The sequence below is a fragment of the Cygnus olor genome, chromosome 2, assembly GCF_009769625.2.
Source record: "Cygnus olor isolate bCygOlo1 chromosome 2, bCygOlo1.pri.v2, whole genome shotgun sequence".
Classification (NCBI taxonomy): Eukaryota; Metazoa; Chordata; class Aves; order Anseriformes; family Anatidae; genus Cygnus; species Cygnus olor.
This window is the reverse complement of record NC_049170.1, coordinates 19,791,117-19,815,794: the sequence shown is the minus strand read 5'-3', so window position 1 is coordinate 19,815,794 and position 24,678 is coordinate 19,791,117. Positions and strand designations below refer to the sequence as shown.

The 24,678-nt window shown below is 35.0% G+C and overlaps 1 protein-coding gene across 1 annotated transcript in view; it reads right to left on the bottom strand.

Moving 5' to 3' along the window:
- The window catches only part of DNAJC1 (DnaJ heat shock protein family (Hsp40) member C1), a 99,285-nt gene that overhangs the window by 32,089 nt on the left and 42,518 nt on the right, over positions 1-24,678 (bottom strand). The window contains exons 4-8 of the mRNA XM_040549823.1: positions 22,273-22,438; positions 21,272-21,369; positions 20,137-20,230; positions 10,640-10,730; positions 595-761 (exon numbers count right to left, since the gene is read on the bottom strand). Of these exons, the coding sequence (XP_040405757.1) occupies positions 595-761; positions 10,640-10,730; positions 20,137-20,230; positions 21,272-21,369; positions 22,273-22,438 (616 nt within the window). The remainder of the gene's footprint in view (positions 1-594; positions 762-10,639; positions 10,731-20,136; positions 20,231-21,271; positions 21,370-22,272; positions 22,439-24,678) is intronic.

The window sequence follows — 24,678 nt, the reverse complement described above, 5'->3', positions numbered from 1 at the left end:
ACACTAACTGCTACTAAGAACCCTGACCTCTAAGCAGCAGGAATCTTAACAACAGACTTATGTCATATTGTTAGGACTTCTTCACGTACACTTAGGACACTTCAAATGTACGAAGTACATAAGCAGTTCCATAACCAAAAGGTACTACACCTGGATATTATGAAGGCTTATTCTTTCCTTTTCTTTTTTTTTTTTTTTTCTTCAATAGAGTAGAAGCTATTCTGGCAAGCAAAATGTTATTAACTGCAATTAAGAGAAAGAACCAAACCTCATGTAACTTGACGGCACTATGTTCCAATAATTTCTAGTGAACAAGAATAGTATTTATATTAGAAATCATAGAGAGCTTTCATATGTTTTAATCAACTACATCCTATTATAACAACATTTCCAGTTATCATTACACAAATTATATTGAACATCGATATAATCTTTTCCATTATGTCTCTGCTTGAAAATTAAAACTTGTCTAGACTTTAACGGTATACAAATATTGTATTGTAGTGGTATACATACACCATTCCATTTTCTTAAGAGGCAAGAAAATGAATCAATATTTAAAATATATAACTACATTAAAGATTTTGAACTTGCCTTCTTTTTGTGTGCTCTGTTCCTGTTTCCCAGCCAGTCATCCATCTGTTCCTCAATCTCTTCAATAGATGCTCCATGGTCATATGATGGTATGTATGCATTTGATTCCTGAACTGTGTATACAGGGAATTCAGATTTTGGTTTCTTGACTTTAGGCTTCTTCTCCTCTGTACAAAAAAAAAAAAAAAAAGAGAAAAAAGAAAAACAATGCTACAAATACTGCAGAGAAGTATACGTCAGAAGCAGGCTTAGCTCCCCAACTCCTAATGCTATATTCAATTTTCATTTTGGAAGAGGCTTAAATTTCTTTGTTAAAAAGACAGCTTAGTAATTTGCATAATCATTTTATTTTTATGAAAAGTAAATAGCAATGTATATACTTAGCCCCTCTTCTACCTGCAACTATGACTTAAAGTGCCAAATGAGGAGCACCTCAAAAAACACAGTTAGCTCTTGTCATCTGACAATTAAAATTAGTAGAGGCGAAAGCATAGGCAGCTGTTACAAGATTTCCGAAGTCCTGCTGGCTTCAAAGAAAAACAAAACAAAAAAAGAAACAGCAATGGCAGAAAGGTGAGTTTTGGATAATTCTGTATTGCTTTATGGTTAGATGTGCTGAGTAAAAGCTTCTGAACCAACAGATAGCTTTGCTGTTATTGGATTCCTGTAAGTACAGATAGCCCTGTTCTATCACTTAAACTTGCAGGATTTTTTAAACGTTGGACCTCATTTCCCAAAGTGACCACTGTTTTCTGCTCTCACTGTCCTTCAAATGATATTAAATGGGATCGGCAAACTTAGGGACAACAGGGAAGGAGGGACAACAACAACCTAAAACCCAGTAACTGAAAACAGATCCACCATACAAGTGGATCTCAAAATAAAGCTTTACGACTGATTGAAGACTGCCATAACTTTAGGAAAGACAAGAAGAGGATTGGAAAAGAGAAGCATAAAGACCCAGAAAGCATTCAGAAGCCTCAGGTATACCCGAGGTGTTTTTTTTTGTTTGTGTTTAAATATGCTGTACTCACAATACCTGGATGTTCCTAAAGACGCAATCAACAAACTGAAAGAGCTGATCTAATGGCTGGCTGCAGCCAAAAGAGGAAAGTTGTACACTGCTTTCACCTTCCCACTCCCTACTGTGTGCCTGTGCGCTCCTCTCTTCTCTTTCTGCTTTGACAGTCATTCAACCACTTCATAAACACATTCCATTCACTAATCTAGTAGAAAATTACCCCTTTACACTCAACAAAAAGAAAATATCTAAGTCAGTTAAAGGTAATAGGAATGGAAGAGGACAGACAGCAACACTTAGCCATGAGATCTGCTTATATCTGCCTTTGCCTCAATACTCTATGCTTCAATACTTTCCTGAGCATCAGTGATTTTTTTTCATGAAAATCTTCTTTTACAAATTCCTAAAGAGGACAGGAAAACTGCTCCCTACAGAGAGTAATGCAGAATTCCTTTTCCTAACATTATAGGTACAAGGACAGCCCGGTGATTATATCCCATGTACCTGGCAAACTCCTAGGAATTGAACACTTAAGAAAAAAACAACTGGAGTGAGAATAGTTTCATGGCACCTTCCAGAGGTCATAAGAAACAGAGCAGAAAAGTCATGACCTTTTAAATTTATTTTGTTCTGAGAACTTCTGTGAAAATCTCTAACTTTGCCTGTAACTGTTGTCAAATTACTCTCAATAAATATTAAGTAAAGACCTCATATTTAGAATTGTTTGGCATCTTTCTTTAGGTATTCATAGTAAATATAATTTACATACACTCACAAAAAAAAAAAAAAAAACAGACCAAAAAAAGCCCCAAAAATGTTAACCAGCATTCCTCTCATTGTCCAGATGAGAAATTTTCATTAAAGACAATACCTGTGCAAAATTCTTTTTGTCTATTTCAAAAGGTAATTTTTACAACCAAGTCATAGACATCAACTGTTATCTCATTTTTCTCCAAAGCAGCCATATGTAATAACTTCTGGAGCTGGCACTAAGATTCACAGGGACAAGTAACAACTTCACTAACTATTTACTACAAACACATCAACTGACAAAAATGTTCTAGGAAGTTACCTGCAGTGACAATTTTCACCACTGTATTTCAATCCTGCAAAATAATCAAGTATACAGTGAGTGGCCATTCGGAATTACTTAACAGTGAACACATACTGAGACAGTTGGTTTTCCTGTATTTTGTACCTCATCAGTTATTGTTTGCTAATTTTCCCTCTCAAAAGACGCAAATAGATAAAGCCCGGATAGTTATAACTTTAACTTCTAAAAATTTAGAGTCTAGGCTCTTTCTGTACTTCTAGAAGTAATTCTGCAACAGTATTTCCAGAGGGCACTGCACCCCAATTTAAAATCTAGTATCGAAGACAGTATCTAGGCTTTCTTCAGGCAGATAAGCAAGGAAGACCTAATACAGATAAGACATCCTTCTGATTGTCAACTAGCAAAGGAAAGAGAAATCCTGCCTAAAGAAGATGGCTGTACATTCTCAAACAAGCACTCAACTAGAATTAAGAAACCTGTCTCCGCTATCTCCCATGCAGATACTAAAAGATGAAAGAGTTTTGGCCTACCCCCTACATACCACAATGGCTGTCAGACACAATTAATTTTTTTAAAAATAAATAAAACTGAAGTCACAGCACCTTTGACACAGGGCTCTCTGTAACTCGCTGAAAACAGTTTCACCTCAGAATTTCAAAAGCCACATTTCAGAACAGGAAAGCACGCAGTTTTAATGGCAACACCATAAAGGATTTCAGATAGGGGAATATTTACTATTTTAAAATAATGGCACATTAGAAGTTTTGGTGAAACGCTAACAGCCTTCAAGTACTGCCAGTAAAAACTTGGTTAGTGTAAGTTATGAAGAATGCTGTTCAGAAGTAATGACGTGTACTGTTTATAAAGCTTCCGCTTAGGGCAGCGGAGCACTGTTCTTTCAGGTGTAGATGGAGGAAGCAAAACAGGTCACTGAAATTTCATTTAGCTGAACATCAGAAGTCCACAGCAGACACCTTGGAAGAAAACCTATTGGTTTCCATGCTATCTTTTCATTATCAGCACTTCAACTGGCAGGCCAAAAGACACTTCTGACCTTACTTGCTGCTCTCCTCTGAAGAGAATAAGGATCAGGTTTTCTATACAGCAAATGATGCCTATAGAGCTGAATCCTACATCTGCTAAGGTCTGACAGACAACCAGGAAGCTGGTGCTGCTGCCACCACCACAACCTAAGCCAAGGATGTGTTTGATGGTGCTGACAGTAGCAACAATAGCAGCCATGATTCGAAGTTTTAAAACACAGGTCTTCCCTGAATATTTGGTGTCATTTTCTAAATGCGCTGGGTTTAGACTATGTGGCCTACCACTACAGCAGACCAGACTTTTAAAAATGACTTATGCATTTTCCCTTCAGTTCTAATATTGTCATGTACAAACCTAACTGAAATGTAGGAAAAACATACAAAGAAGGATTTGAAAGATTCCTCCCAGTTTTGTGACAGCCTGCCCACTATCCACTGGAGACCTAATTAGAGCACTATGTCCCACACGGGCACCAACATCCAGTGGGCCTTAATTAAGACCAGAGTTACTGGTGCTCATACAACTATGATGTGGAGATAAAGTCTTGGTGAAACCAGGGTCAGACTTCAGGCTCAACAGGATAATTCCTACTCTCACTACTATTTTCTGAGAATATTACGTATTTTAATTCCCAAACTACAGTGTACTAACTCTTCTAGCTTATTAGGTAGAATAAAGAAGAAACAGGCAACAACAGAAAGTAAATGGATAATCCAATAGCATAAGCACGATGCTAATTGTTTGATACCTACTACTACTATGTAGAACGATCAGTATTTTCCATGAGTTTCCATGAGTTGGCTTTTCTGTACTTCTAGTCTTTCTGTACCAGCAGAAATTTTGATCTATCATTTGCTGATTTCATACTGCAAGGATACTAATTTTCTGTATTTTCCACCTTTAGAACTATAAAGTTCTTCACCAGAAGACTAAATCTGCCCGTGTATTTAACATCTTAGGGTAAAAAAATAATAAAAAAATGCCCCCTTTGTTTAAACAGCATATAAGATACTCGTCACTGGGATCCCCAGACCTAACCCATAGTAATTAGCTAACCCTCTTACCTGTATCGTACTTAATGCTTCTAAAGGCCTCCAGTACTGGGTATATGTTTTGCTAATTTATAATGATTCACGTATGGAAGTTTGATGAACGACTTGCACATAATTGGATACTTTGGACTTCCTTGCTAGTCCTTTTACCTTGCTACCACATTAATTTTACCACATCGATGGCTGAATTAACAGGGGCTTAGGACTACTTGCTTTGAGATCCACCAGCTGTCATTTTCAGAAGATCAGGAATCAGACAGCATTTTGGATCATGAGTGCCATGTAATAAAACAATAGCACTTTTTTCATAAAAAAAAATAACAGGGAAACATATTTCAAAGTTTTCAGAAAACTATATCCTGATTTTACCTGCCAGCTGATATAACCCTAAAGAATTCAAAGAGCACTTAACAGTTCCACAGAAAAAAGACTATTTCATATAGGAAAGAATGAAAAAAAAACAAAAACACACAAGTGCTGAGCCTCTGCAACAAAGTATGACATGTTAAGCTGGAGTTCTCTCTTTCAGCAAGGCTTGTAAGCCTTATATTTTTCAGCATCAGTAAGAACTCACAGAAGTAATAGTCAAAAAAAGACAATGATGTCTTGAAAGTCACAGAAAGGGGACATTGACTGCTATGTCGTATGTTGATAAGCAAGAAATATGACCACAAACACAGGCAGACAGCAAGCATCTTTCTGGCAAGTCATTGAGATACTGCATTGAGATCTCTCTTTCTTTCCATACTGTTCTCTTACCTATGTAACTATTAAAGACAAGCAAAGCAGTTACAGCATTAAAATTTGCTTAAAACATGTCACAAAAAAATTCACTTGCATGTACAGCAACACAGTCAGATATAATACAATAGATCCAAAAGTCTGGAAAAAAATGTTGTCCTAAAGTTTTACAGTCTATTGAAAAAATGGACCAAACTAATTCAACACTAAAGCAATTATGGGGCAAACATTCACGTGTTAAAAAAAATACGCATATCAGTATTCATAATAAAATCAATGGGATCACATGAATGCATCACCAGTAACAGCCAGATATACACGTGCCGTATGAAGACCTAGAAGTTAGTTCATTTTTTAATCAGTTTGCTCAAAACTTAGTAATTAATACATCCTCAACTACAAAAAAAAGTCCCACAAGCTAAAAGACTTGATGTCTTTCATCTTTTCTGTAAATATCTACCCTTCCTTCCCCCAACTTCCTGTTCTCTCCAAATACCTCAATATGAAAGGGTTAGAAATAGACATCTAAATATTTGAGAACTAATCTGCCTTGCAGCAAACATAAAAGGAAACACGTCTCTTTCAAATGAACCTCGTAACACTGTTAGCTGAATATTTATTTTTCATAAAATCTGAAGGAAGTTTTGCATGGAGAAGTATCATATAGACTAGCTGATCCAACTGGAAAAAGCACATGAGCCACAAGTTCAGAATTCCTTCAGCAGGCCTGCCAAAACAATCAGTGAAACAGATGATACTTAGCTTGCCATAATTAGGCTTCAGAGGTAACAATTAAGTGATCAGAACATTCACACCCACGCTAACCAAAAAAGCATGCATTATATGAATTAATTTTCTCTGAACCTGTCTGTCAGCAAATCATTGCTGAGCAGGCATGTGAACACTGCATTTTGGCAGGGATTAATACTAAACACAATTATCCAAGATACTTGTCAATTATTTGGAAATAAATGAAAAGTCATCTTCAGCATATTTCTGGATTACATAAATTTGGGCAAAACCATTTACAATGAATAGGAACATTCAGCAAGACGTAGGGACGTGGAATGGCTGACAGTCTGGGATTATCAAAACCAAAAGTATTTTGGATCACACAGCTTAGGACCTTAGGCCATATCTGCACTTAAGAGAGACTGTGTGCAAAGAACCTTTGATGCAAAAGCTCACAGTTATTTCAAGTGATCTGAAATGAGCTATCAGAGCTGGGGAAATAATGTAATCTGTGACTCTGTAAACACAACAGTGATAACAACAGAAATGATTTTATAATCAGATGGCAAATGTTAGAACACTATACACAAAGCCAGTGTCCAATACCTACAGCTACCCTGGAAAACAATTCAGTACAGAAAAGCCACAGAAATTAAGGGCTAAAGAAATGCTTTACATAAAGAAAAACTGCTGATATGTAGAAGTTTGTTTTTTTTTAAACAGACAAATGCTGGTAATGAAAACCTGAAAGCTAAAGCTAGAGAAATCCATACTGAAATTAAGATATACCTATATAACAATAAAATTAATTATGTAAACAAGCCACGAGGAATGGAAGCCTTCTCAAAGTCTTCTGATCAATATTGTATCTTGCATAACAACATGCCAAAAGCTAAAACGTGTCACTGATACATGGTTATCTTCAGACAACTGCAAGATAATGATAATCAGTATTTTTCACTGATTTATACCTGTAAGGGCCTGAAATAAACACATTAGACTAAATGATCTAGTGATGTCTAAGCCCTAAGTTTTATGAAACAATGTAAAAAGCTACCCAAGCAACTTGCTATATTCCAAAATGTCTTGAAAGGGAGAACCACCCAAACTTAACTAAACTTAACGAAATCAAGGTTTCGGTACCACTCAGGAATTTTCATGGCAGGTAAGACAGTCACACCTTACTATAAAGCCCTATACAGAGAGAGAAATACCATTATCAATATCACTTTAAAACTGTAACACAGAGAGAAGACTGGTCACACACCTACAGGGCATGTAACTTTTTATTTTACTTCAAGCTTGAATGGTAAGAGTAAATAAAATACAAAAAAAAAAGTACTACTCAACGTGGCTTATAACTAGAAACAAGATCATTTCTTACTATGGATTATTCCAGATGCCTTGTACATCTGGGCAACAATTCTGGATTTAAAGGGCTTGCAAATGTCTGGTAAATGAGGGGTTCATCTACAATATCTAGCAGCAGCTTTTTATTTAAAAAGTTGTATTTAAATCTCAGTTTAAGCCTTCCTATTGGAGAGCAGGGAAAACAAGCATAACAAGAACAGAGAGTAACAGAACTACCAAAGTTAAGCAGTTAAGCATAAAGAAAGAAAAATAGATGCATTTTCCCTCAAAGCTGATGCAGTTGAAAGAAGCACTTTGTACTCCACAAGGAGCCAATACAACTGTTAGAATCAGTCTTGATAACTACCGAAACTTTGCAATTTAAGTTTAAAAACTGGCTGAGTCTATTGTCTTGACAATGTATGCTTACATCTCCACAGTTTAATGACTATCCAGTTCAGTTAATATATATTCTATTTACATCTCATATAAAGAACAGGACTATCGTTACAGAATCATTGCCTGATGCAGGGATTATATGCAAGCGTGACAGTACTGGAAAAGGAAAAGTTAACAACAAGTTGTATTAATTAAAGTGCTTTCATTTAAAAAAGGAATTTTGTGTTCGGGTACCTAAATGTGAAAAGGACACCAAAAACGTAAGGCAAATGATTTCTATTTTCATAGATGAAACACGGGCTTATCTGTAATTGCACACAAAATACATTTCCTACAAATAAAGCCTGTATTCTAAGTTGCTATATTTTCTAAGGTAAACTTGTAAGTTGCTCTATTTTCCTAAAGCGTTTTGAATGGACTGAGAAGTGATAACATAAACATTGCAAAAGTGCCAAAAAATAAGTCAGTATTATGCACACTTTTGATTTACCAAGAAATTACTTTTCCCCACTCCTTGCCAAATATAGCACTTTAATGACATTTCAGAACTGTCCTCTCTCTCTCTCCTACTTTGCAAACTATATTTTCCTCCTCTGATATCCTTCTCTGGTTTTAGTTCAAGGCGCCTACAGAAGACTGCACAATTTCAGGAGGAAAAGCAGACAGACGTGGGGGTAAACTAGCAATTAGTTCATGAAAAAACAAGCACTGTAAAACAGCTATTGCTAATCTGCATGCGATGCATTTACTCAATTAGATAGATGGATCTGTTATTACAAACTCACACTCTACGGATTGTCTCTAAAATTAAGAATGGGAACAAGCGATCACCAAACGCTCATTTGGTGATTTACAACCTTGCCATGCTATTCTGAAGTGTACAATACAGAGCAATATAATGAAATAAGCAAATTTAGCAGATGCTTTGCATGCAAGTTTCAGAGAAAAAAAAAAATGGTAATTTTTTTTTGTCTACAGATGCATCTTCTTGTTCCTTTGGAAGTCTCATTTCTTTTAAAAAATGAGAAATAATGGCTCTTTCTGTTGCCCAGCAATAGCACTGTGCCGGTTGACCAAATTAATTCCATGCTAAATTTCAAACTCCACTAAGTACAGGTGGTGAGTACCAGTCCCTCCTCTTGCTCCATGTGCGTGACACTGGTTCACCTGACAGGCAGGGGGGTCAGGTGCCAGCTCCCGTTCTGGTGTGACAGCAGACAGCGTGGTGCTTCTGTGACAAGTCATGAGAGACCTGGGGGAAAAAGGGCACCAAACCTGCACCTCTCGTTGTGGGCATTGTTACTGGCGGGGGCCCACAGAAGAGGAGATAAAACCAGCAAATCTCATGTGACACCTGGCAGATCTGCACAGAGGAAACACCAAAAAGTGTTGACTGAAAGTGAAACTCAGCAATTCAGTGAAACGCAGGAACACACACACGACGGTTTTAATGACCTCCTACTTTCACTTACACTTCTGTTTTCAGAAACTAGTCTTTTTAAAACAATATATACAAAGCACATAGTAGTTCAATAATTTTATCTACATTAAACAGTGGCAAAACATTGCTATCTGACAACTTAACACATTTTTCATAACTGGAGTCAAGACCTATTGCAAGGGCCCATTTTGTGGTAGGTATTTCCTACGTAATGGCAGGAGGTCTCCCTAACAAGCATTAAATGCCCTAGCCTGCTAGATTTGGCCTGGGTCCACGGTGCTCACTGAGGTGCTGAATATTAGCCATTTTCTCAAAATAGATTTAGTTACGGATAAGTTAGGAATTATTGCTCAAGCTTGATCATGTTGCTGATTTTACAAAATTAAGCTATTTTGTAAATATAAATAATGCAGCTGTATTTTAAGTGCCTAAAGGCTTATGCATACTCAAAGCTAGTAAATTATTATAGGGCACTCAATGCACTTGTCAGAATAAAGGAACTTAAAAGCATGCACTTAAGTACAGTAAATAAAGCAAGCACACACACAAACAAAAATCTTTTAAAATTGTCTTCAGAAGAGGGTAGGTTTAATCATTGCCAAAAGGAAATAGCTGAGAGAAGAAAAGGAAGTCACCTATAATTATTCTGAATACTTTATTACATGAAATGCTAATTGCCTTCTCTGGTCTTGCATAAGAGTATAAAGACTTTTAAGACATTTATTTCAACAATAGCATGAATCCATCTCCGAAGTCTGCATCCATGCTTTTGGAAATTCAAGTTATTTTCAATTTCTATTTGTACAAACTCAATTTCTATAAAACAGCACAAAATATATTATTTTTAAAAGTTATTTACAGAAAAAAGTATTATAGGAATGCTCAAAACCCAGAGGTCACTTCTGAATACGTATACTTCAAGATCTATGCTTTTGAAATTCCCCTCTCCTGTAAATCAACACCTCTAGCAAAGTGTGCTTTTCTTGCTACTATATAACTATAACCTGAGTTTTATGCTTCTGCAGAAACAAGCCAACAGACTACTGCAAAATTAGTCACCAAATTAAAAGCTCATTTAAATTCAACAGCAGTATAGGAATATATAAAGCATGTATTTTAGAAGATTACAAATACAATTTGTTCACATTCATGTCGTGGAGTAGGTATGTTATATTACATCTTTGTTTATTAAGACAGTGATAAAAACTCACTCTGAAGTGTTTCAAGTTCAGCCTTAGCCAGGGCATCTTCTTTCTCCTTCATTTTTGTTTCTTTATATTCTACATATAATTGTCTGGCATCCTTTAAGAAAATGTTGCAATGACATTAGCATCCTTATACAAACAAGTTATTCAATGGCTCTGCTTTAATTTCTCATTTAACCTCACAAAAAGATTAAAAGAAAATTCAAGATACATTTGTTCCTCGAAATACAGAAATTTTCAGTATAGAAATTATTTGCTTAGAACGTAGGATTTTTGTAGAATAAATGTTCTAATAGTGTAATAGTGTTGACATTATAGGTTATGATGCTTATTGACAACCTGAAAAGCACAATGGTTAGGAAAACATTTCTGATCACTATTTACAACCTTTTAAGAGTCTATGCACCCACTTTGCTCACATCAGCAATCTGGAAGTTCAAAGAAATAAAAGTTTTTAATTAGAGTACCATGTGCAGGGACAAAGGCAATTGCTAGGCAGTGATCTTCTTACCACAAACTCATTAAGTAACACTAACTGCATGTTATGAAAAACAATGTATTTTTTTAAGTAACTTTTACATTGCTATTATAGTGTTAAAAAATAAACACCAAGTTTTCTTTTTTTTTCCCTCCAAGGATTAGATTAGATTCTAATGTGAAATCTATTTAGTATATTTACACATAAAATTGGAAGTCCTGTCAAAAATCTCATAATAAGATACACACTTCCAAAATCTGATGAATTAGTAATTATAGATTTGTGTTGAAAGCTTTCCAAATGTGAGCAACCAGATTACTGAATTAAGAGATATGGAGAGTTTTCTTACTCTCACTTACCAGTTTACGAGATTTATATACTCATTCAAAACCAAAGAATCTATAATAGAAATACTGAAATACACAAACTATTACTTATTATTTCCAAACATGCAGAACATTTCTTGTATTATACCAAAAATAATTACATGATTAGATTAACCTATTTTTTACTTCTTCACAGCCAAAAATAATTTTTCTCTTGTTATTGCATCACGGTCCCACTTTTTACACATAATGTATGATTTAAATGTTAATGTAGAAGGTATTGCAAAATCTTGGTAAATACTTTTAGAATTTCAACTACAATCCCATAAACCTGAAAAAAAACTGGTCTCATTAAAAATGATATAAATGAAACCTTAATAAATTTTGGAAATAAAAACTGAGTTAAGCAGACATGACTGCTGCACCTAATGGTAGAAGCCATACAGAAACATGGCCTCCTGCAAAGGATGGTAACATGACCCAACAATTGTTCTTTGCATTACATTGCGTTACGTATCTGCCTCTTCAAAGACACATGAGGGAGATGGGACAACGTGGAGGACAGAATTGTGTCCTAGCTCTGAGCAGAACGCCGTAATGTTTCGGAGAAAGCCCACCAATGTAAGTCAGCACTCCTGAAGAACAGCTCTGAACAATTCCGACAATAACGTTACCTCTCCTTCCAAAATACTTTTTCTTACTCTGTCTCTCTCTTTACGCTTGGGCACAGTGAACAAGAATTTACATTTCTCTGTCAGGATCACATAGGAGGTCACTCTGAGCGTAGAAGAAATTTTAAGGAGTTTACTTAACTTTTCACTACTGGCATACAACAGATGAGGGCATCTCACATGCTTATGGTTTTGTTTTGGGGAATGAGGAAGAGGTGTTGTTTTTTAGTAAAACTAGGGCTAAAACCATTTAAAAGGGTACACCACGCAGGAGGATTACCATTTACAGAAGATATAAAGGCTTCAAAGAAATATATTCAGTTTATACATTAAAACATACAATTACAAAATTAGTATTAGTATTGGTTCTCTCTTCAGTTTACCTGAAATATGAAATCCCTACCACATACGGAAACTTTCCTTGCAGTCTCCAGGTTTGGACTATTTGCATCATTAAGAAACAGAGGCACAGATGTAATGGCTAACTTCTGCTATAAGTTTGAGACATTTGGGTTGTGTGGCCTACAAAAGCCTTAGACATACTGATACCTTAAAAATGCTTTTGTTTAAGGCTATGATTTCAAAATGGCTACAATTAACCGGCATTTAAATTTAACCCATTTGACACTGAAAGCCAATATTTGATGCTAAATTCCGGTGTAAAATCCATTATTGCTTGTGGGATCTCCAGACAGCAGGCACTAGGGGGTAACTGTCAATCTCTCCAGCATGTCAATCACAGAACAATTGGAAATGTGGCTCAGATGAAAATGAGACACAATAGCTGAACAACAAAGAAAACTAGTCAGAAGCACGTAAATGAAATTTAGTGGCATTGTTGCTTTATAGATATCAAATGGATTATCGCTGCAAATGAAGTAATATGCAGGTAACAAATGCAGCACTAGTCTTTTATCTTATTAATCATAGGTTATTATTGCTGATATCATAATCACAAAAAACAGGCATACTGAGCATTTTGAAGAGCATGTAAAAATGTATACATATAAAGCAAAGCAAAAAATAAATAAAAATTGAATCAAAGTGGATTTTAAAGATTTGAAAACTGAAACCTTTCCACCAAAGCATAAGAAATAGCTCTACAGGTTGTGAACAGAAATTAAAAGACATACCTGAATAAAGATTTTAGCCACAGACACAGACTACATGGATACAACACCTGGTAAGTTACAATGAAAGAAACACTGGGAAACAGTTAAAAATAGGAGGTTCTTTAAAGAAAACTTCTGCCTCAACATAAATAAGACCATTTCATTTTTTCCTCATTAGTTTTCAATTGTATCAGTCTAAAAAATTAACACAAGTTTTCAAGCATATTCAGTTTTAGTAGTAAGAGAATTTCAAAATAAATTTATGTTCAGGTTTTTTACTTTTCCAACCTGATAAACAATCACTTTGCCTCAATGCAAGTATTTTGGAGCCAAAATAATCCAAGAATTGCCCTAAAAACAATGAAAAATATGGATACAGCCTCTTCCAACCTACTGCTCCTTCTCCAAGGTTCAGTAATTTTTTCTTTAAGAGCATCTTTTGTTCCCAGCAGTCCAAAATATGCACAACCTCAAAATTTTATACTTGATGTGTACTTCAATAGTTAACAAACATGAGAAAAACAACATTTTTAACCTTCTGGGGGTGGAAATGGACAGAGAAAAGGTACAGGCAAATACAAAGCTTGGAACTATTCTAACTAACGGTTCCAGCTTACCTCACCAGAACAGAAATATTTTGTTCTCATTTGCAACGGGTTGAGAAGTTTTCAAAAAAGAACACAAATACATTACTACCACAGCAGCAAAATACATGTAGTCAAGTAAGAATAATAATGAAGTGGGCAAAGACATGCTGGTTTATTATACTGTGATTCAAATATCCACTTTCCAATAGGAAACAGAATGAAAAAGGAGTGTATTAGAAACTGAGAATTGTGCTACTGGTATTTCTAAACTATATTTCATTTACCAGGTATAGGAAGTTCCTGTGATTACCCTTATATTTAATTAAAAATTTCAAAAAGTGCTGCAGAAGAAAAATAAAATTGACAGATAAATGCTTCATTAACATATTTTCAATATTTCAACCACAAATAAGAACGAAGAATATTGTGGAATTCTTGTATTTCAGTCCTTCTCTATATGTGGATTGCCTCCTGTTAACAAACTTGAGACTGCCAGGACAAAACTGCACTCATTATTGAGGTACGTACAAATACAGAAATTCATGATACTGGACTTTTAAGGTTTTTGTTGTTGTTTTTTAAATGACAGCTACACTTTTTATTTAAACTGTACTACTCCTGGAACTAAAATCTTCAGTTCTGAATAAAGCTCAGTCACTCCAGCCTCTCCTTGACTTCCGGGAGGGTGACAAGGTTTTGTTGGTTTATTTGCTTTGTGAGTTTTTTTTCTTTTTCTTTTTTTTTTTCCTCCAGTTAATCTTGCTGGCTTTAAGGTCTACTTTAGAAAGACTGAAGATTAGAGAAATAAGGCAAACATTGGAAACAACCTGCATTATTGACCATATCTGAATCTTCATGACAGATTTTGTGATAGAACCAGCTTCACATTCTACTTCTCAGGAGTGCGGGACTAATACAAACAAAATGCACCCCCTCAGAATTTACAGTTAACTGGAAGCTTTCCTACAAGCATATTTAAAATCAGTATAATGAAACCAATTCCTTTGCATTAATCTTAAATCAATCTATCAGTTTAAATATTCACATGAAGTTCTTGAACTGTTTTTTGTCTTTGAGTACAGTGTTCTTGTACAATTTGTACGAGAGTGACATCAGTCACAGAAGAGAGCACATTTGTATATGATTGTTGATGATAAAGGAGTAAAATTAAAATGATTGCAACATCCAACCTTCAATTCGCTATTTGTTTGCAATAAAAATGCCAGGCATTACACCACAGGAAAACCACTTTTTTGATGGGCTTATACATCAGTATTATCAACATGTTATGGCAAGAAATAATGTAAAAAAAAAAGTTAAACACCGTGATTTAAATGGTTGTTATTTTTACATGTTTACTCAAAGACAAACCAGTAAATAAATAGGAATTGCATTACTTTCTTCTTTTTAATCAGGAAATTATTTCCTTTGACCTTGGAATAATACTAGGTGTGGCCAGGCTCTTCTACTGGGCAGTTGATGCGTGGTTCCCAAGCCTCAGATGCACCAAGTGACCAGCAGCAGGCTGTGCTAATGCAGAATCTGCTGGGTATTCCAGATTCAAAGTGGGAAAACAAAGGCAACCAGAAGGAGGAACTGTAGCCAATGCTGCAAGGCGTCCCTGGGAACCTCACTCATACCCAGCGAAGCCTCACACCCCAAGAGAACGGTTCAATTCATTCAGAGCCAGTATCACCTTGTACTCACGGGCTACTCTTGGAGCTATACTCTTCTAAAATGCTGAGATATGCAGGCATACTGTAAGTAATTATTTGAAGGAGCAGAACAAACCTGGCCACCACAGAACAACATGCAATTAAAGGCACATTTGTTTTGTGTCTTATGTTCACTTGAAACTTCTACTATGCAACAAAGTACGTTTTTTCTCCAGAGCATCAGACAGTAATGTACCCTGTTAGAGGTAAATTATTTTCGTTCACTTGAATACATGCAGAATACTTGTTTTACCATCTACTCTCCTCTGACCTTTATCTTATCTTCTAACTGACCTCAGGGTCAAGAGCTTCATCCCTACATTGGTTCTCGAAATAGCTGCGAAATAGCAAGAAACAGAGCAAATGGGCTATCACTGGTGCCACACATCTTGCATCTGCTCACCCTCCACAACTTTTATCAACACTGGTGCTGTACAGTGCATTGGAACACCTCAAAACCCTGTAACCTAAGAATTACTGAGATATTTAACCTTTGTGACTTAAACAAATCCCTCTGAAAACATATTTTTTAAAGCAGACATTACTAAATGCAGTAATTTTTTTTTAATCTCATATTGTGATTTTATATAAAGTCATATGTGAAGACAAAATCAACCACATAATTGCTGGCTGACCTAATCAAATCTTGCCTAAAAGCTAACGTTGCTAGAAAGAGATGCCCTGCTGGCAAAGCCTCTCGAGTTTAATGACACATTGCCAATCCGTTTAAGGCCAGGGCTGAACCATCTCTAAGCAGGTGTTGAAATGTAATCATGGATTAAAGGAAAACCTGAGGAAAAAATGCCAAGAAATTAAACACCTCTGGGTCACTAGTTTGAATCTGTTCCAGGCTACTAAATCAGCTTCAGTAATTACCATCTGGTAGTCTACATAAAACTAAATTACTGGCCTTTTTGTTTTAATTCACTTCATACTACACAAAGGTCTTTATAAACAAAAGTTTCAATCATAATTGAAAGCTTTGTTCATAATCTCACTAGGTTATACCCAATGCAACTACATCTTGAGCTTGGACTGCCTTCTCATTGCTGGAGAGCCACCAGAAGTTCTTGCAGCAGCTCACCGATAGGCCATGCAATACACCTACATTATCACAGACAGGAGATGATAGGAAAATTTATTTTCTTAACAAGAATCCACATTTCCGTATGAAACAAAAAATGCTTTCTGCTTCATTAATCTCAGAACAACAGTAGGATCATAATTCAACTAACAAAAACCATTTCCTAGCACTGAAGGTGGTGAAAAAAATAAACACATTCCTAACTAAGCTTTACCACATAAAACTGGAGGAAAAGTAGTTGTGAGGAATACAAACAAATGCTCTTCTCTTCAGTCTTCCATATGAAATATTTTGTGAAGAATAACGAAGAACATTTTAAAGAAATACCACTTTTCTTAAACTGTATGTCTGCACAACCCAATTAAAAACTGGTCAGCTATTTTGGGAATAAAATCCATTTTACATGAGTCTTCTGCCACAAAAAAAGGATGATCACCAATACCACCTATTTATTTCACATGGACTATTTGAACTGAAATTCTTGCACACTATGTTTAGCTGTTTAGCTGACTTTGTGAGAACAGTTTTCAGTTCCAACAAGCATTTTTATTGAGTTTCTTGGTTTTTAAGTAGATAGCCCTCTTCCAGGTCATCCTGATGACCCTAGAAAAAACTTGAATTCTTTGTTCTATCTGTTTCTTGTGTCTTCATTAGAAGAATTAAAATTGGTAATAGTCAATGTAATTTACACTCCACTTAATGTTTCTTTCACATCACAGATATTTGATTTATGATACATTTTATGGATTCTTTTCTCTTCACTTCTTCAAAAAAGCTTTAGATGTTGTTTTCACCCTGACATTTAACTACACTAAATGCAGGGATATAAAAACCTATGTAGTCCCCCTCAAAATACAATTGTCAACAGTTAAAAAAACAATCATTTTTGAGTTTCTCTCATCCTCCTCTCACCCATTTTTCTTCCAATTTCTTGACATAAAATGCAGACTACAATAAAATGGCATAGGCCATCACGAGGGCATGCAAACAAAGCATTTTTCTTCAGTAAAGGCCCACCTTAATTATTTTAAGTGCCTCCTTCTGAAATCTGACATTTTGAAGGACGAGGGGAAGTAGGAGAAAGACACTCAATTGGATAAATGAGAGTCAGGCATGGGCAGAAGCTCAGAAACCTGAATCCTCAGACAGAGCTGTTGTAAGAATAATATTCACACTACTAATGGGGGGGATGCTAGGTAAAAGGAATCAATATGAGAAGTGGCAAAAAGTTTTAAATTGACTTCATCCTCACTTTAAAAAAAAGTTTCCTGTGACGAAGATCTTGTAGGCACTGAGTTACTCAGTATCTCAAATGTTGGCATCTCATCTTGTAGATAAGCTGCTCTAGTGATTCTACTTACAGAAAACCTGAAACGCTCTGAAATCTCAAACCTATGCTAGTGTATTGTTGAAGGGAACAGCATGTATATTCAAAAGGGGATCTCTGTACCAGGGCGCAACCACATGAGTACAACTACTCTATTGCTAGATATTGATAACTGGAATTAAGACAGAACTTGCTGAAACCTTAAATACAACTAAAGAGCCCAGAAGTCCCTCTGTCCAGCTAGCTAAAACATACAAAGAATGTTTTGCACTGTTTTTTCAAGAAGCAGGTCCATCATGAGGTCACTGCTGCTCTCATGCTCTTCCAAAGAGGTGACACTACCTGTTTTAATTAATAAACTACAGTAATTCAGTTATGTCAAGCCCTGAATACTGTTAACATTGAAGCTTAGTTATAATTTATTGCATTTTCACTTAAATAATTGGTAAGTCACCTTAAACAACAACAAAACATACCCCACCGTTAAGAATTAGAATAATTTATATATGGGATGATTCACTCTAGAACCTCTCTTTGCTTCCTCCTTGCTCCAAAACCTTTCTGCATTGAATTGCTCTAAATCCTGCTTCCCCTGCCACCATATCCCTGCTTGATGGTCTCCAATTGGACAGCTTGTTTTCCCCTACCATTAATTTTATGGATTTAAAATACACAGCAATAGTTATTGGCTAGGTGTCTATAAAGCTCAAAACATCATTTTGGTTATATTACTCTTTTTTCTGGGCAGTCTAGCAGACGTAGGACTGTTTGAACAGAAATCTGAAACACTTCATAATGACTTCTTAATAGACTATCTCAAAATGAAGAAACAGAGAATAAGACAATTTAGAAAGATTATAAGAAGTCCCATTTTAAATTTCTTGATGAATTTTACTATATCCTGTAAGATTTTTTTAATATTTTTCAATTAAGGCAAAAGGGAAAGTACTGTAATTATAAAGAAAGTTTCAAAAATACAGCAGCAGCAATCGGTGAAATTAATTCTTTTCCATCTGACTCACCTCAATCAAGGAGGTACATCAAAGCTTACTCTGGACACTTTAACAGTTGATTTAATTATGCATTGTCATTTTCACTTTAAGATCATGCAAAAAGATTAAGAAAGATTGCTTTAATAAAATAACCACACAGTCCTGATGAAACATTTAAAAGATGAAAGGGTATTAACTTTTGCATCTCTTTGTAGGAAAAGTTATAGGCTATAAAAATAGAAGCTGAAACACCAGACTTTTCTTTATTGCATTTATAACTTTTACAAGCCTTTTGGCTAACAGATTAGGAATTATGAATTATACGTTTCTTTTAGGCTTGCATACAGAGAGAAAATGAACATTTATGCCATTTATACTTCAGAATTAATACTCACTACTTCTGTAAACCAAAGTAAAATCCACCTTAAATTCCATGATCTATATTCATTACTCAGCAGTGACTGCAGTACTAAAAACAAATGGATGTGGTCAAGGGAAATGAAAAGAAAAAGTATCTGATATTTGAAGTTATTCTGATAACTGACCTTCTGACAATAGTTATGCTGACTGAATATCAGCTAAATTTTAAAATTTATAGTATTCACATTAGAAAAAAAAAAAAAAAACAACAAGAAAAAGAACACAACTCTGGCCAACTTTGCCATGTTTAAGTATCTAAACTGCAACAATATCTTTGATACTGTACCTTATTAATTTCAGGTATAAATTTAAATATATCACTTAAATCAGATAAATATAATGATTGTAAGATAGAAAGATAAATATATCTTTATCCTGTGACTCAAATAAAAGCTCTATCAGTCAAGTAATTTCACTGTTCTCTCAAATATAAATACCTAGCATTTGCCTATTTGAGATAAAAATATTTTTGTTAACACAGTTTATAAGACATTGCTATTTCTAATATAGGTGTGTATATATTTTATCCTTTTCCTATCATTCATTTCTATACTTCTGCTCAGCAGAAACTGCTGAATTCCCCAGTATGTTAAGATTAATAACCATTTTTAATATATTCACATTTAGATGAACTTACGATACTAAATTGTCCCCAAAGAGTAATTTTATATAAATATATAAATAAATAAAATAACGTGCTTGAGCCAGAAAATTCATATAAATGTGCAACACACATGATTATTCGTAACACCATCAAGAAAGATAATGTAACTTAGAAATATTAGTATTACCTGGAATAGCTGAGGTAAAGATTTCACAGTGAGACAGAACCATATTCCCAGCTTGCATGGAAGCAAATCATGCCACTGTGGTTTCTCCAGTACTCTGCAGCCAAATAAAATTTTAAATTTTTCAATATTGCCACACAATCTCGACGTCAGAACTCTCCCATTATCCTTTAAAATGATTAGCACTTGTCAATTCATATAAAAATGTTTCACTGCATGATACAAAATATGTTTTGAATATTTAATTCAAATATATATAACACATCAGCTAACTTCTAATCATCTCTGTATTTTAATCTCTTAAAAAGGGCTTTTCTTCAAGAAAATAAATTCATAAGGCACATAATCACTTCAGTTAAAAAAAAAGCTCAAGCCTCAATCAAGTGTTCACAAGTGCTGACAACCAGATATGAAGACTGTAGCATAAACAAAACAATACATAAAAATTAATGTCATTTGCAGTTCACTGAAGCATTACTCACTGATGTCATCAGGAAAGACGACAGGCAGAATGGTCTCTGATCTCCATCCTGCATTGATCCAGTTCATGCCCCTGCTGTGTGAACTATTTAAACCCTTTATTTCTTTCTATGAATCAATGGAAGAAATGGTGGTATCTTTTGGAGTGTCCTGAAAGTCACCATTTCCCTATGTGTTTCTTAACTAAACAATAGTGTTAGAAGCCTTTACCAACACGCTCGTTTTTAAGTTAATCGGACAAAAGCATTAATTCAGACAAGCATTGAGAAAACATAAAAACTCCTCACACGATATGGTAATAAATTATAGCTTAAATAAAGTGAAATTTCTTAATCAAAAGCAAATCTTCAAGGACAGAAAACGTTGTAACATCTTATAAAAAAAACAACTTGTAGAAACAGCAGCCTTCTATAAGCAAGACACCTTTAATTTAGCCTTAGTATTTCACTTACTGTTCATCTGCTGAATAAATACCACGCATTTATTTACAAAATCTAAAACTGAAAGCATATCTACACTGGCACTTTATATCAGCAATGACCGTTACAGATATTCTTCTTGTTAAAATATTCCAAAAACGCAAAGAGAAAATTACAGAACTAAACCAGTAGCTCGTGAAATGCTTTAAAATGCAGAAAACAAAAGAGTTTCTTCCCACCTTTCATTTTTGTCAAGAGCAGCAAGTTTGGCTTCATCTGTACCCCTGCCTCCTGCTTTTTTCTTCTTCTCCCTCTTTTTTCTGGTAAGCAGTTCATCCTTGATGTAGAAAGAACTATGGTTACAGGTTATCATTAACATGTAAACCACAAATGTTACTGGGACTCTTCTGTGAAGGGTAAACATTAGAGTAGCATTTATGCAAATGTAGCTAGGGGTCCTACATGATTAAGTAAAATGATCTATCTTAACAATAACTGTTGCCATGGCACCCAGTCTTTAAACACACATGAAGTCCAGTTCTGTCACTCATGTGTATCTCCATAGCAATCAAAGTTTTCTAAGAGGAGAAAGCATTCAACTTGCCTTTCTCATTCATCAACTTCACTAATGCAGTAGAAAATAAAACAGTAAACAAATGTTAATGCATGAATATTTTTCAAGTTGTGCTTAGTTTTTGTTTGTTTGTTTTTCCTAGTCTGGTAAGCGCAACAGACTTTTACATGAGAAAAAAAAAATCCAACAAAAAATGGTTTATGCTGCTTACCAATGCCTATCCTGTTAACAAAAAGCCAAAACAACAACAAAAAAGCATTTAGCTAAGAACAAAGGCAAAGCAAGTACGACTTCTAAATGAATAAAAGCTGATTATTTTTAAATAACATTAGGAAAACCATAAACATGACTACAGTAGCATGTGATTCTGCATCAATAGACGATAGAAGAGTTTTTATTCCTCTTTTTTCTTCCAGTTAGAAACCACAGAAGCATCTCTCTCTATTTATTACTGATTCTTGATAAAATAAGCAGGTTTTAGATTACTATTTGTGATGTTGAGTATCTCATTCTATATTTATCACCATTTTAAATGTTATCATTCTAAAACACGAAAAATCCAAATCTGAAGCAGGGAAAGTGGTAGAGATCCCTATAATATGCAAACTTTTGCTGGGAATTCAATACTAATAATTGAAGCAAGTTTGATTTATTACCAATACTTACCAGCTGTTTTTCCAGGTAGATTGACCAAACCACAGCATAATGACCCACTGTGAGTATAATGAACAAGAGTAATGCCAGCTCAGCATTGCTCATTTTTCTCACCCGCCTGTAGTAGAATACAGGCTGTCGCCAATCTGGTAGTCCATTGATCAGAATATCATCATACCTACAGTAGCAAATATAACAGGCTTTCATGGAGAGCTAAAAATAAAATAAGCCAAACCATCCAATTATAAAACAAAACAAATGACGGTTCACAGACTGCTTGAATAGAAGGCACACAAAAGATCATTTAGTAATTTCTTTTTTTTACACAGAAGCGTCTTGTTTTGTCAACTGCTAGGCTGGGACCTGGAAACAAACAAAATCCAGAACTAAACGCTGTGGAAATCTGTCTTGGCTTTGTTCAAAAAAAAAAAACAAAAACCAAAAAACAGTAACCCAACTGCTCCTGCAACACCCCCGGCTGAAACAACTGACGAGCAAGGTGGATGCGCTCTACCTGCCTACTGAGCAGCGGCCGGGCCTTCGTGAAAGAAGCAAACGACAAACCACAAAGTATTAAATGCAAGGTAGCAAGGAACAAACGTCTCCAACACTATAACCCCTTTTCCCTTTTCCAAATTAAAAGCACGAGTGCTGGGGGGAGGGGGGAAGTATCTGTGCTTTTGTTTTGTTCTCCGGTGGCACTACAGCCATGAGGTACGAACGCTGGCAGAGCGAATATCCCTTCTGGAGTCAGATATGAAATTGCGTTAAAGGCTTGATTATGTTGTTAGAAAACAAAGTTCACCACAGCTAGACGATTTTGATTTTCTATTTGAAAAGCTGTCTCCAGAATCAATCTATTCTAATACTGCTTAATTTTACTAATGCTACTGTCTCTATAGGAACCATTTTTATGACAATTTGTCAGTTTTTCTCCACAGAAAATTCTTGAAGTATCTTACTATGTCTGCAGCGCCTTTTAATTACAGAACATTAACATAATCGAATTTAAAAAAAATTAAACAGAGATGAGAAACTTACATTTTTTCTATTAGTTACCTTTTCAGAGTAAAGTTTCAAACAGATCTATACAGTAAACTCCAAAACCTGTGTGCTCAAGATGCACAACCTGTTAATCTTAAATTGAACCCAACTCATTACATATTCCAATCACACCATTTCCAGAATTAAATCTGCACTGAAAGGCCTAATTTGGTGCAACACATTGACCAAAATATTTTAATTAAAAATATTCTGAGTTAGTCGCAGGCCTAATTACAGGAATAGAAATAGGGCCTATATTGTCATGCAGGTCAGTAGAACTCAGTAGTAGGTTTTTCTCAAGTAAATTGACCGATCCAGGAATAATAGCGCAGCTGCTAAACTGCCAGTCTTGACATGTAAATCAATTTAAATGCAACAACTGCACTAGCTACTTTGATAGTTATTAAATTGATACCTTGGAGATGTACTAAAAAAAAATTTCCACAAGCAAAATCATTTTTTTTTAAGCGGAAAAAGAGGCAGTGGTTTTAAATTAAAAAAAATATCCTTTAATTCAGCACATCTAAACCCGACTTCTGATTAAACATTTGTTCAAGTTGCCAAGTGTTGCTAGGCTATGTCTGTGCAAAAGCTTTAACACCTCAAGGTTCTGCAGTGTTCTGAAGGGTACCCCACGTAAAATTTGGATTGCAAAATTTTATCTTCCAAATATGAGGATACTAAGATTAATATCCATTAACAGGAATTTTGATGTAGTAACATTTTTCCTTTCCCAGTAAGTCAGAATGAGGTAACTACTGATGCTTTAACACAAATTCCCTGTTCAGAAAAAACATTTAGCACGTTGTTTCAAAACTAACACTCTCTTAACTTTTTGTTTAAGAATAAAATAGAGGTTTTAGCGTTTATAAAAATATAATGATGTATTTGCAACATTTTATAGTTAAAATAAAAAAGAAATATCTTAGAAACAAAACCACTTTTTAAAATTGGGTTGATAAAGAGACTTCACAGAAGATGTTCTGGTGAAAGCTTCAGGGAAATAAATATGTAAAATCCAAAAAGAACAAATTGTTTTCATACTACTATACATTTAATAAGCATTTGCTTTCTTATACAATAAGAAATGTTAATTGAGGCACCAAAAATTTGTCTACAAATTGAATAGGGTCCATATATGCTAATGGCAACAATATAGGAATAGTCAAAAAAGCACTGGGAAAAAATGTTTGACAACCACATTCTACTATAAATTATCTGTTCAGAAAAAATAAATTAAGACAGCAGAGTCTCTTGCATTAAACACTTTAAACAGCACTCTGTATTTACTAGGCTATGTCCGCTGTTCAGAACAACAGTCTCCAAGGATTAAGTCTCAGAATCAATGCTCTATTGATTTTACTATCAATGAGC